The sequence below is a fragment of the Leucoraja erinacea genome, chromosome 3 (assembly GCF_028641065.1).
Source record: "Leucoraja erinacea ecotype New England chromosome 3, Leri_hhj_1, whole genome shotgun sequence".
NCBI lineage: Eukaryota > Metazoa > Chordata > Chondrichthyes > Rajiformes > Rajidae > Leucoraja > Leucoraja erinaceus.
The window spans coordinates 70,763,613-70,777,233 of NC_073379.1; the positions used below are offsets into that span (position 1 = coordinate 70,763,613).

Sequence of the window (13,621 nt, forward strand, 5' to 3'; positions counted from 1 at the left end):
CCGAGCCTTGCGGCACTCCACTCGCCACTGCCTGCCATTCTGAAAAGGACCCGTTCACTCCTACTCTTTGCTTTCTGTCTGCCAACCAATTTTCTATCCACGTCAACACCCTACCCCCAATACCATGTGCTCTAATTTTAGTCACCAGTCTCCCATGCGGGACCTTATCAAAGGCTTTCTGAAAGTCTAGACACACTACATCCACTGGCTCCCCTTCATCCATTTTACTTGTCACATCCTCAAAAAATTCTAGAAGATTAGTCAAGCATGATTTTCCTTTCATAAATCCATGTTGACTTGGACTAATCATTTTATTGCTATCCAAATGCCCCATTATTACCTCTTTAATAATTGACTCCAGCATCTTTCCCACCACCAAAGTCAGGCTAACTGGTCTGTAATTCCCCATTATCTCTCTCGCTCCTTTCTTGAAAAGTGGGATAGCATTAGCTATCCTCCAATCCACAGGAACTGATCCTGAATCTATTCAACATTGGAAAATGATCACAAATGCGTCGACTATTTCTAGAGCCACCTCCCTGAGGACCCTGGGATGCAGACCATCAGGTCCAGGGGATTTATCATCCTTCAGTCCCATTAGCCTACCCAATACTATTTCTTGCCTAATGAAAATTTCTTTCAGTTCCTCGACTCCCTTAGATCCTCTTTCCTCCAGTACTTCTGGGAGATTGTTAGTGTCTTCCTTAGTGAAGACAGATCCGAAATACCTATTCAACTTCTGCCATTTCCTTGTTCCCCATAATAATTTCACCCGTGTCTGCCTTCAAGGGACTCACATTTGACTTTGCTACTCTTTTTCCTTAACATATTTAAAGAAGCTTTTACTGTCCTTTATATTCTTGTCCAGCTTCCCTTCGTACTTCATCTTTTCTGCCCATATTGCCCGTTTTGTTTCCTTCTGTTTTCCTATGAAAGTTTCCCAATCCTCTGGCTTCCAGCTACTTTCAAGAGAGTGCTAGATAGGGCTCTTAAAAATAGCGGAGTCAGGGGATATGGGGAGCAGGCAGGAACGGGATAATGATTGGGATTGATCAGCTGGCTCAAAGGGCCAAATGGCCTACTCCTGCACCTATTGTCTACTCTTTGCTGTGTTATACATCGCTTTCTTTTAGTTTTATTCTATCCCTAACTTCTCTTGTCAGCCACGGTTGCCTCCTACTCCCCTGAATATAGCCAACAATACAAAGCCAACAATAAATTATTACCTGTAACTGCAGTTTCAATACCTATAATCAACGACTCGGCTTTAAGATTTTGAGTATAGACCAGTAATTATAGAATAGAGAACAGAATAGTTTAGGAATAGGCCCTTGGCCAAGAAGCTTCTGAGGATAGAACCTTGTGGGTCAATTAACATGCAAATTTATCTATTGTCCAAAATGTTACAATATTTCAATGTTTCACACCCAATGATTGGCTTTGGCAGTTGATACCCTTAAAGTATCCTTAATGTATGAAATGGCCACCACAGGTTTTTCCCTTTCGTCATTTGAAGATTTCATTGTGGGTCAATTTGCAAATTTATCTATTGTCCAAAATGTTACAATATTTCAATGTTTCACACCCAATGATTGGCTTTGATTGCCTTAAAGTATCCTTGCATGTTAAACTGTGAACAGGTTACTTTGTCATTTTGAACACTGGTTCTTGTTTTAATAAATAACTCCTACCTTTTCTACCACTCTTACTGGCACGTTTTGCAGAGTTTTCCCTCACGTTCCCACTGCATCTGTTATTCATTACTTTTACCATGTGTCTCCTGGTCATCGCTATAAAATTAAACCTCAGATCTTGACCACTTCCTGTTTGCACTGCATATTGATTTTAGAAAAAACGCTACCACTTATGGCTGTGATTTTTGGCCATCTTACTCAGTCGCACTCCGCTGTGCAGGACAAGAGGATTTTTCCCATCGATGAAAAATAAAACGTATTATTGTTTAAAAAATGTTGAGATTCTCTCTCCTGTCAATCACACCATGAATGTCACGCCCCTTCCAGTGGGAGGGACTATAAAACCCAGAAGTGTGGACTGCCTCGGTCTCTTCAAGATGGGGGAGCGAGAGGTCACGACTCTCAGTCTGAGCTGTGAATAACGCTGAACACATGTCTACTAAACTGTGAGTGGTTTTACTGACCTGTGAGTGCCCTTAATGTGGTTTGAAAAAGCAAATGTGGTGGTGGTTGGTTGGTTTGAAAAAGCAAAGCAAATGTGGTGGTGGTTGGTTTGAAAAATGTTGAGATTCTCTCTCCTGTCAAACACGCCATGAGAGCCACGCCCCTTCGGGTTGGAGGTGGGGGACTATAAAACCCGGAAGTGTGGGCATGGCTCAGTCTCTGCAAGATGGGGAGGAGAGGTCACGACTCTCTGAGCAGTGAACCAACTGAACACACTGAATGTCTACTGAACTGTGAGTGTGGTTTTTATGTGTTTTATTGTGGTTTTTATGTGTTTTTTTGTGCTGTTTTCACCCTGCTTGAAATGATATGAGACTGGACTTGAATTTGGTGGCCTTGCATTCTGTTTGTAATGGCATGAAACTGCAATTGAATTTGGTAGCCTTGCACCCTGCTTGAAGTGGCATGAAACTACACTTAAATTTGGTGGTCTTGCACCCTGCTTGAAGTGGCATGAAACTGCACTTGAATTTGGTGGCCTTGCAGCCTGCTTGAAATGGTATGAAACTGCATTTGAATTTGGTGGCCATGTACCCTGCTTGAAATGGTATGAAACTTCCCTTGAATGGGGTGGCCTTGCACTCTGCTTGAAGTGGTAGGAAACTGCACTTGAATTTGGTGGCCCTGCACCTTGCTTGAAATGGTAAGAAACTGCATTTGAATTTGGTGGCTTTGCACCCTGCTTGAAATGGTAGTAAATTTCAACCCAGCCCAAGCCGTGAGGGTGAGCTGCCACCCTGAATCCATTGAACAATGGTAGGAAACAAGTGCACTTGAATTTGGTGGCCCCCCCCCCCCCCCCCCCCCACCTTGCTATATTGAAATGGTTGAAGAAACTGCATTTGCCAAGGACAAACTGGCTTTGCACCCTGCTTGAAGAGATGGAAGCATCAAGGAATAGCCGTGAGTCACCACAGCCAGCTGCTAACAGTCACTCTGCACCCCACAGTCACGTGAGCTTGCCTGCCTGGCAAGAATCCAATCGGCACAGGCCACTCACAATGGCCATACTTTTTTATGATTGGTCTGTAAACATTGTCCCCTGCTTTTAACTATTTATACCCACAACATTGTTTTTTAGTGTTACTAGCGCTCCAGAAATTTCATGTGCCCCCCCCCCCCACCCTGTAACAAACTGTTGGCCACCTATATTGGAATTGATTGATTGATTGAGATTGATGGGAAGAGGTATTGCATTGGGGGACCAGCCCTTCCATGTGTGTGTATATATATATTATATATATATGAAAGAACTGAATGAACAACTTCTCCCTATATGCTTGTTTTCTTCACTCCCAACAAACCTAGTCATCTTCAATTCCTTGTAATTTAATGACAACATGACAGTTTACATCTGTTATGACTTTGACAGACGCACCTGTGATTACTTTTCTTCTTCATCATATTACCAGACACACCAGGAAGACCTTAAGAAAACAGAAAGTGAATAAGTCTAATCAGCAATGCAGAATGTTGATGCACTTTTACATAATCAGAAGCAAATAGCTCTATTCAGTTTGCAAGTTTGACCGGCAATCTGTAACTAATCTCCACTCTGACATCTGCATCCGACACATCCAATGATGCACAAGAATGTACATCTAATGTACAGATGTCTGAAACTAAACATTGTGAATTGTGAATATGACACAACTTGCGTAAAGTTATTAGCTTTGTTCATGCATTGTGCTCAAAAACATGGCATTGGGCAATCCAGTTTCTAACCTCTCATCCTTCAATTAGGCATCTTTAAACCTTCCATGTTGTTCTCACTTCCGGCTGTCTGCCCTCCACAACCTCCAACCTTATCGTTCCCCAGCCCCGCATGGCCCAGTTTTACCTTCTCCCCAAATTCCAAAAACAGAACTGCCCTGGCAGACCCATTCTTTATGTCTACTCCTGTCCCACTGAAATCATTTCCACATGCCTCAACTCCATCCTATTCCCCCTGGTCCAATCACTCCTGACCTTTGTCCAAGACACCTCACATGTCCTTCTTCTCTTCAATGACTTCCGTTTTCCAGTCCCTCACTCCCTCATCTTTACTATGAACGTTCAGTCACTCTACACCTCCATCCCCCCAGGAAGGCCTTAAAGACTTCCGTTTCTTCCTCAACTGCAGAACCATCCATCCAATTCCCCTCTACCAACACTCCGCCGGTCCTCACCCTTAACAACTTCCCTTTTGACTCTTCCCACTTCCTCCAAATCAAAGGCGTAGCCATCGCACTCGCATCGACCCCAGCTTTGCCTGCCTCTTTCTAGGATGCGTTAAACAATCCCTGTTCCAGGCGTACACTGGCCCTATCCCCAAACTCTATCTCTGCTAAATTGACGACTGCATCGGGGCTACCTCCTACACCCATGTAGATCTCATGGACTTCGGTAACTTCACTACCAATTTCCATCCTGCACTCAAATTCACTTGGACTATCCCCGACACTTCCCTCCACTTTCTTGATTTCACCGTCATCATCAAAGGAGATAGACTATCCACAAACATCTAATTCTACTGACTACCACTGCTATCTAGGCTACACTTCCTCCCACCCTGATTCCTACAAAGACTCTATCCTTTACTCCCATTTCCTCAATCTCCGCAGCATCTGTGCCCAAGATGAGGTGTTCCATACCAGGATATCTGAGGTCCTCATTCTTTAGGGAAAGGGGGTTCCCCTCTTCCATCAAAGATGAGGCCCTCACACGGGTGTCGTCTGTACCCCGCAGCTCTGCTCTTGCTCCCCATCCCCCGAGTTGCATAATCCTCTTAAATTTTCGCTACCTCCAACGAGATCCTACCACTAGTCACATCTTCCCATCTCCAACCCTTTCCGCTTTCTGCAGAGACTGCTCCCTTCGCAAATCCCTGGTTAACGCATCCCTCCCCACCCAAACCTCCTCGCCAGGTACTTTCCCCTGCAACTGCAGTATATGCAACACCTATCCCTATACTTTCTCACTCAACCCCGTCCAGGGACCCCGGTAGCCCTTTCAGGTGAGGCAGAAATTCATTTGCACCTCCTCCAACCGCACCTACTGTAGCCGCTGTTCTAGGTGTGGACTCCTTTATATCAGCTAGACCATGCGCAGACTGGGCAATCGTTTAGCTGGACACTTTCGCTCAGTCCGCCTTAGCCTATGCGATCACCCGGTTGCCAAACCCTTCAACTCCCCTTCCCATACTGACCTTTCTCTCCTGGGTCTCCTCCACTGTCAGAATGAGGCTGAACACAAATTGGAGGAATAGCACCTCATGTTTTGCTTGGGTAGCAAAAACCCTTACATTCCTTCTTTCTCCCTCCCTCCCTCCTCCACCCTAGTTGTCCTACTGGTTTCACTGTCATCCTGCTTAGTTTCATTGTTTGTATCCAGTCGTTAGATTTTCCACAACCAACAATGAATCACTGTGGGCTCCACCTTTCCTTGATCATGTTGGAGGCTTTGATATGTTCTTTTCATACCTTTCATTCATTTGTTCTTTGAACTTTTTCATATCTCTAGTTTCCCTCTCTCATGGTGAAGAAGGGTCTCCACCCGAAACGTCACCTATTCCTTTTCTCCAGAGATGCTACCTGTCCCGCTGAGTTACTCCAGCATTTTGTGTCTATCTTCGGTGTAAACCAGCATCTGTAGTTCCTTCCTACAGTATATTCAACAAGTAAAAATTACATGGAAGATGAGGAGTCTGCATTGTTTTAGTATAAGGCAGTTGATTTCCCCAATATTGGTAGCCTGCCCACTATGAGACTATTGGCAACATCATCACACCATCCATTTACCCTCCCCTTGAGAAGATCGCTGTGAACTGTGAGCATTGAGTTTTGCAGTCTGGAATGCAGTAATCAAAAGGTTAAAACACAACCTCGCAGGAGAGAAGAATGAATAGAGTGTTCAGATTTGGAGCAAAAAAACAAAGTGCTGGAGAATTTATCAGGTCATGCAGCATCTATGGAGGGAATGGATAGATGACGTTTCAGATGAGGACCCATCTCCAGACTGACTGGAGTATGTTGAAGAGAGCTGGAAAAGAGAGGTGGGGACAGGACATAGTCTGGCAAGTGATAGGAGGATACAGGTGAAGGAAGATGGGTTTGATTAGCAGATGGGTGGAATAAGTGATGCAAAGGAGACAAAAGGATGGCAGATAGAGACAAAAGGAGTGAAATGGAAAGCTAAAGGGAAGGGTATGGATGATGGGGGAATAGGAGGATAAAAGCAAAATAGGGGACGGGGATGGGAGATGAATGTACAAAGGAGGGAAAAGGATCAGGGAGAAATATGTGCACAATGGGATGGGGATATGGGATAGAGAAGATATGGTGTGATGGTGTTGCCAATAGACTCATATTGGGGAAATCAACTGCTTTGTACAAAAACAGTACTTGGAATGGCAAGAAAAGCTGTGGCTACATGACGATTGAGGACACATACACACACGGGGAGAGACCTAAAATTTGGGACCCAGATTGATGGATACTCCAAGTCTTGCCAGGATTTAATCAGTATACTTCACAAGTTGCGAGACTTGTACTTTGTACTTGCAATCAATAATTTGAATAAAGCTACGCACAGTCATTAGTGTTGTGCCTCTGATACAAGTGTGAGTTCAGACTGGAAAAAACTGACAATACTCCCTGTCTATTGGAAAGTCGCCATTGGGTCTTTCAGGCCCATAATTTGAGCTTTGTGGAATGAATGGTCAGGTTAGGAAAGTGAAAGGTTGCCTCCATCACACCTTTTCTGACTTTGTCACCTCAGTCCTAATGTCTCTAATGGATCCTCCGTTTTCCTCAAACATGGATTCTCCTTCACATGATTGGCAAGGCTCTCACCACATCCGTTCCACCATCTGCAGTTCTGCCTCACCACCAGTATCAGGTTGATTCCCCCTTTCTGCACTTTTTGCCCTCGCAGCCGTCACAATTTTCAATTTCTGACAATTGTTATGAAATGCTTCATTTTAGAGGCTTTAAGATCTCTACTTGGCACATGGAAGTGCAGGGAATGGAGGGATATCGATTAGTGCAGGCAGATGAGATCAGCTGGGCATCATGTTTGCCACAAATATTGTGGGCCATAGGACCTGTACTGTACTGGACTGTGAATTCTGCTTCTAAAACTCTCATCCGATTAAAATCCTGATGGACTGCAATAGGTGCGCTTCGGAACAATGAGGCTAATTACATCAAACCCCAAAATAATTAATCAACACAAGTATGGCAGGCAGCATTTTGCTGAATTTCCAAATCGCAGCAACTAATCTGGGAACCTTCTTCACAGTCACTATGATTTTCCTCAGCACACTTATGAAAAAGGTAAAGTTTTCCAGGCATTTCTTTTCTTTCCCTGTTAAATTTAAATCTATCATACTTTCCACGATTTTATGGACCCCTTTCTTTATTTCAGGTTTGATTCAGTACAATAACTAAACCAACATGCATCGAAGAAATCACAGCACAGAAGAAAGCTAGTCATCATCTTCTACTTTTGGCATTCCAATAGGTTGTACCCGCAGGTGCTCTCTCCCTTTAATTCACACTTCCAACACCATAAATATCCATGGCACCTTCCTTTGCGAATGCATGGCAGGAAAAGCTGCAGCTACATGAGGTTGAGGACAAACACACCACCCAAGATCCAGAGCATATCTTCACTGTGATGTAAAAAAAAATGTTGCAGCATTGCTAATAAAATTCCTCAGTAATTCCAGATAAACAATCTCTTTTAATTTGCTCCTAAATGTTGCCCCTTGTACTATAACACTTTTTGTCAGACTCCCTCTTGCCTTATCAAAGAGTTTGTCATTTGTTCTTGCCTCCCTTTCCTTTTCTCTGCTCCTTAAAACTGTTTAACTATTCCAAGTTCCAATGTCATTGATCTGAAATGTTAGACCTCTGTGGATGCAATGTGTCTTCCTCATATTTGCAGTGATATTTGTGATATGTGCAAATGTCAGCCTTAAACTGGACCAAAATGGTTATTTACTGCAAGAAATGTTTAAAATGTTTACCTTATGGACAGAGTAAATAGATCTACGAGGCCTATATATGTTTGTCAAACAAACAACAAATGCAGCCAGTTAAATTATCACACAATTATTGCAGCACCAAATTGCAGCAACTGAGGCAGGATATAGATTGAAAAACAGCCTCCTTCTATGTGATGGTGAATTTACAAAAGGAATTGATTATTTCTCTCTATCCCATCTTATCCACAATAAGCTTCCATGAAGGATTAAATAATAATAAATTAGCCTTGCATGATAGTATCTCTACTTGTCACATAGTCCAGAGTGATGCAATGAAGAATAAAACCATGGAGCGGTGGCAAAGGTTGCTTGTTACCAATTGGCAGTGCTGGGGGTGTTCAATGTCTGGTTAGTAGAAAGAAAGTGAGTTGGAGGACTTGACCTGATCATCAGATGAGACAGCAGGTCCGGGAGTCAACGCCTTGTGGTGTGGAGGAGGTCCAAAATAGAGCCAATATATGTATAATTATTAAAAAGCAATCAACTGAACTGAAGGGGGGAATAGTTTAATGGTGATGTTCGAGGCATGTTTTTTAAACAGAGGATGATGGGCACCTGAAACACATTGCCAGGGGAGGTAGTGGAGGCAGATACAAGAGTGAAATTTAAGAGTCTTTAAGATAGGCACATGGAAATGCAGGGAATGGAGGAATATTGGTCTGTGCAGGCAGATGAGATCAGCTTGGCATCATATTGGCACATTGTGGTTCCTGTGCTGTACTGTTCTATAGTATGTTCTATGAATCCTGTTTTCAACACTCAATGATTTGCGCTTTAATGAAAAAGGCAACGTTTTGCAACTGTGTTTCCAGGCATTTAGTTTCTTTTCATGTTAAATTTTAATCTATTGATCATTCCACATTTTTTTTGACCCCTAACTTTATTTCAATTTTGATTTCCGCACAATAAATAATCTAACATGCATCAAAGAAATTACAAGACAAAGCTAGTTGGATCGCACGCCCCGAAACAATGGATTGTTATCCAAATTGTGAAAAAGAAGGGCAGTGCGAGGGGTGGTGTGGGGTGGGGGGGAGGGAGGTGGGAAAAGATGAGAAGCACAAAATAAATCGAATAGATACTTCCTTTGCCTTTAACAAATCTTACCTGCTGCATCAATTGATAACCTCTGACTGGATCGCTTCCCAAATGGAGTCTTCATTCATCTGCATAGGATGCACAGGTTTTGGTAAAGTAAAGTTAAAGTGGTGCCTGCAGCGTGATGTAGAGACTCCCAAGCTGTGCACACAACTCCACAGCAGTGGTACCCAGCACTGGTATTAAGGGTTGCATGGAACCAGGGTTAGTACATAGGAATCCAGTAGACCTGTTTTTTTTTTAAAAGATAAGTAATTATTCCTGAATAATTGTCATCTGGATGACAAAACTATTGAAACAAATATAAGTACAGGTACATCATTTCAAAATTATTGACATCATTTTTCTTGTACATCCAGAATAATTACTTTGACTTTCCCAATTACATTGCCAGCATTCACCGCCCATAAGCATCAGCAAGTGAAGGATTTTACCACCTACAAACAAGTTCCTTAAGGGCCTGTCCCACCAGCATGCGATTGCATGCGTCTAGCGCGACCAAACGTGGTGGCTTGAGGCGTACGGCCTCGCGGGGCCGGCCCCACTTCCAACTCCAGCCGTCTGGAGTTGTGCGGGGCTGGTCCCAACATCATACTCACCAATCAGCTGGGCAGGAGGTGGGCTGACTGAATTTGAACATCACACGGCGTTGGGCGGTTACGTCATCATGCAAGGCACGCCGGGCGGTGACGTCACCACGCAATGCCATGCGCTAGGTGTACACCGTCAAAACGTTGCGTACGGCGTCAAGCCGCTGCCTACGGTGTCGAGTCACTGCGTACGCCCGTCAAGGTGCTGCGTACTGCCGACAGGCCGTTGTCGCGCGGAATTTTTGGACTGTGTCAGTTTTTCGGAGCCCCGCGAGATGTCGGGACCAGCCCCGCAAAACTCTATACGGCTCCGGCGATCGAAGTGGGACCGGCCCCATACGGCTCAAGCGACCACGTTAGGTCGCGTTAGCCGCATGCAGTCGCATGCTGCCGTCCGGATCCCTTTCTGCCTTTTGATTCATGCCCGATAATCGCAGATGTCCAATCGGAATGGATCCATTTGCATGTACGGCTGCCGGCTGCATTTCTTCCTTTGATTCATTGCCACGCCCAATCCAGACGCTCAATCTCCGAGATCTTTTCCATTTCGGTAGAGATTTCGCTTTTCTTTCTAAGTATCCGCTCCTCATTACATTTTGTCGTGTTGAAGTACACGTTTTTAATCAAATCCTTCTCCCCCCCCCCCCCCCCCACCCCAAGTATTTCCAAAATAAACTGGCTTCTCCATTTACATGTCAGCTTCCAACACACTTCAAAACAAAGTTGCAAGACAGGAACACTCTGAACTTTTCACTGCTGCAGCAGGCAGGGGAGGTGCCATTGGATTTTTTTTTAATCCACTGCTGAGGGAGGCAGGGCAGTGCTGGAATCTTACTTTTGAGAACGGCTTCAGTTCCATTGGTGGAGACGGGTGCATGGTGGAATATTGGGTTGGGGGATCACACCATTGGGGGAGCAGACCAACGGGTCTGCACTTGGTCTAGTATCTTTTAAATGACACATAGAAACATTCAAGTCCTTGACAGCTTTGACCTCTGACAGAATTGAGGCTCGGCATTGCTGGCTGTTTAAGGTTTTTTTCTCATAGTCATGTTGTGGGATGACCTGGTTCTGACCATGTCACAAAGACCTTGTCCTTCTGCAGGATCATGGTATTCTAGATCAGGACTTTACTAACCAAAAGATCAATCCTGGGGGCTCTTCCCAATGCAAGTATTAACTCTTTCTGTGTGTAAGCAGCGAGCTTTAGCAAATTGGTGCTGGCAACTTCTGCCTTCATGACTTCACCCCCCCCCCCCCAAGTTAGGGTCAGACAAATTGCAAAGTGCAGCAGTTTATTTCACCAATCTTTAGGATAATTATGTATTATGTTGCTCTAGACAACATTCAAGCATGGATTGATCAGCAAAATATATTGCTTATTGTGAAATCTACAACATGGCAGTTAAAATCAGTGAGGTGGAAATGGTATTACCTTGGTTTCATCAGCAGGTTCACTGCATCAAGGCAAAAAATTTATAAGACACAAGACCAAGTGGGACCCGTTGGGTCCTGTCCCCTCAATGCGCGGTAGTGGGGGTTGGGGGGGCAGCCTGCGGCGTCACATGCACAGTAACCACCCCCCACACTCACCACCCTCCTTGATATTATATTAATATTATTAATTCGCTCCTTTTACCCCATTCCCTCCCTATCCACTCACGCATAGCCCCCAACTCGCAGGCACGTCGAGAGAGGGAGGGGGGTGGGGTAGAGAGAGAGAGAGAGGGCAGAGAGAGAGGACCCGGGCCGAGGACAGGACCGCGGCCAAGCCGAGGACCGGACCAGAGCCAAGCAGGCCGAGCGAGCTAGCCGAAGAGCCAAGCGAGCCAGCAGTCTTCTGAATAACCGGGCTGGGGAGGGGAGTAGTCGGTGAGGGAGGGGGAGGGGGGGTGATGTCACTCACAGCGCGTGGAAGAAGGGTGCACAGAGCAGACCCATTAGTGACGTAATTAGCGAAAGACAGTGGTTTTTAAATTCAAAGTTTTTTCAGATTTTTGAACTTTGTCCAAAAATAACTCGAGAAATAAAGCCTGAAATTTTCAGATAAGGCCATTTTGGACTCCATGGGAAAATTCTCTACCGGAATATGTAAAAATGTTACCGTTACCACGTCGTTTTTTCGCGAAGATGTGACAACACACAAACAAATAAACACACACACATGTTTTATACGTATAGTGGTTGATTTTTTTTTCTACCATTAAATGGAAATGGAAATGGAAAATCAGAGATATCTTAAAAGGGGCTGCTAATTTGCTGTAAGCTCACTTTGTGCTGCTGATAACCAAATTACTCCCTTTTGTTATAAGGAGGAAAAATAATTGAGTGTTGCTATCACACTACACCCACAGCACAACATCATTTTTTACTTGCATATTGCAACAATATCAATTGTACCCCTTCAAGAGTTCTAAGCTTAGGTCAAGGTGTTAAGTCCTATGTGTTATAAGTATCTAACTTTAGGGTAATTATACTGTATCAACCTATATTTCAAAAATGAATTTACTTCACGACCCGAGTATCTTTTCCGAATGGTTTAGCTAGCAATAATCACTGTTTCAAGCCGCAGGTTCTCCTCCCAATGAAGGGGCAGATACTTCCATCGAACAGAGTAGTTCAAACACAGTTATACTTTTAAATGAAGCATGTTTAATTCTGAGGAGTAATTTCTCCAGAGGGTTATAATTTATCAACGATTTCCAAAACACAAGTACAATACTATAATACTAGAAAAACGTTTGAGTTGCAGATGAACAAGTTGTCCGTCGAGAACAGAGGCTGCGGAGTGGATTCTGTGTCATTTGTCTGTAACGCCCTATCACCTTCACTGTCTTCTAACATTTGTACTGCTTATTATACTAGTTGACATCATCTTTGTGTGATGTTTTGTAACGACATTGCAGGCCAAGTAGACACCATGATTTAATTAACGCTGGCCTTACCTTTTCTTTACTAACATCACAATATCAGTACGGTTACTGTGGACCACATGGTTCTTCTTTTCTAATCAGTTCTTGGGTCAGGAGGGTCATCATCTTAAGGTCATCATGGTCAGTATTCCTTCTCTTGACAATGTCAACACGATAGGCGAAGTGTACTGGTCAGAAGCTTACCTTAATTAACAATAAGCTTCTGAACTTAGGACAGTTTCTGCTGCTACGCTAAAAAACTGAGGTCAGCAATAAGCTTTTTGGGCCTGGATTGTGTTGAAATATCACACACCAATCTTAACCATATAACAATTACAGCACGGAAATAGGCCATCTCGGCCCTACAAGTCCTTGTAGAATCTTATTAAATGATGACTTCTAGCCCAGCTAGTCCTTGCTGAAACTAATTTTGAGATCTGTCTCCTGCCAAGGTTCCCCCTGGGTGTGACTCTCACTTCACCAATAAGCTACCAGGATAGAGGAGCTTTTCCTTGATTAGGTGCCCATGGAACTCATTGAGTATCCCTCAATAGAAGGGTTCCTGCATGATCATATTTATCTGTGGTCACCTCCTTAATCTCAGCTGCACACATCTCTTCACATGAGAAGATTTCTGATCATCATTTCTTCCTACAATAATCATTTTATGTGCCTGACAACCACACAAATACCCTTATAATGGTCATCTTAAATGTTTTTTCTTCATGGACAGTTCTTGCTTTTTACAATCTTTGAAATAATTCAAGTTTAGACCACAGTCTTTGTTACCATTAG

At 43.8% G+C, this 13,621-nt stretch overlaps 1 protein-coding gene across 7 annotated transcripts in view; it reads right to left on the reverse strand.

The window, feature by feature from the left end:
* Window positions 1–13,621, reverse strand: part of LOC129695699 (spindlin-Z) — a 77,349-nt gene that overhangs the window by 12,678 nt on the left and 51,050 nt on the right. For 4 of the 7 annotated variants that reach the window (XM_055632890.1, XM_055632887.1, XM_055632891.1 and 1 more), the window contains 2 exons: window positions 9,334–9,553; window positions 3,577–3,625 (listed from right to left, as the gene is read on the reverse strand). In XM_055632890.1, the coding sequence (XP_055488865.1) occupies window positions 3,577–3,625; window positions 9,334–9,388 (104 nt within the window). In that variant the 5' untranslated portion in view covers window positions 9,389–9,553. The remainder of the gene's footprint in view (window positions 1–3,576; window positions 3,626–9,333; window positions 9,554–13,621) is intronic. The other 3 variants (XM_055632893.1, XM_055632888.1, XM_055632892.1) reach the window with 1 other exon arrangement.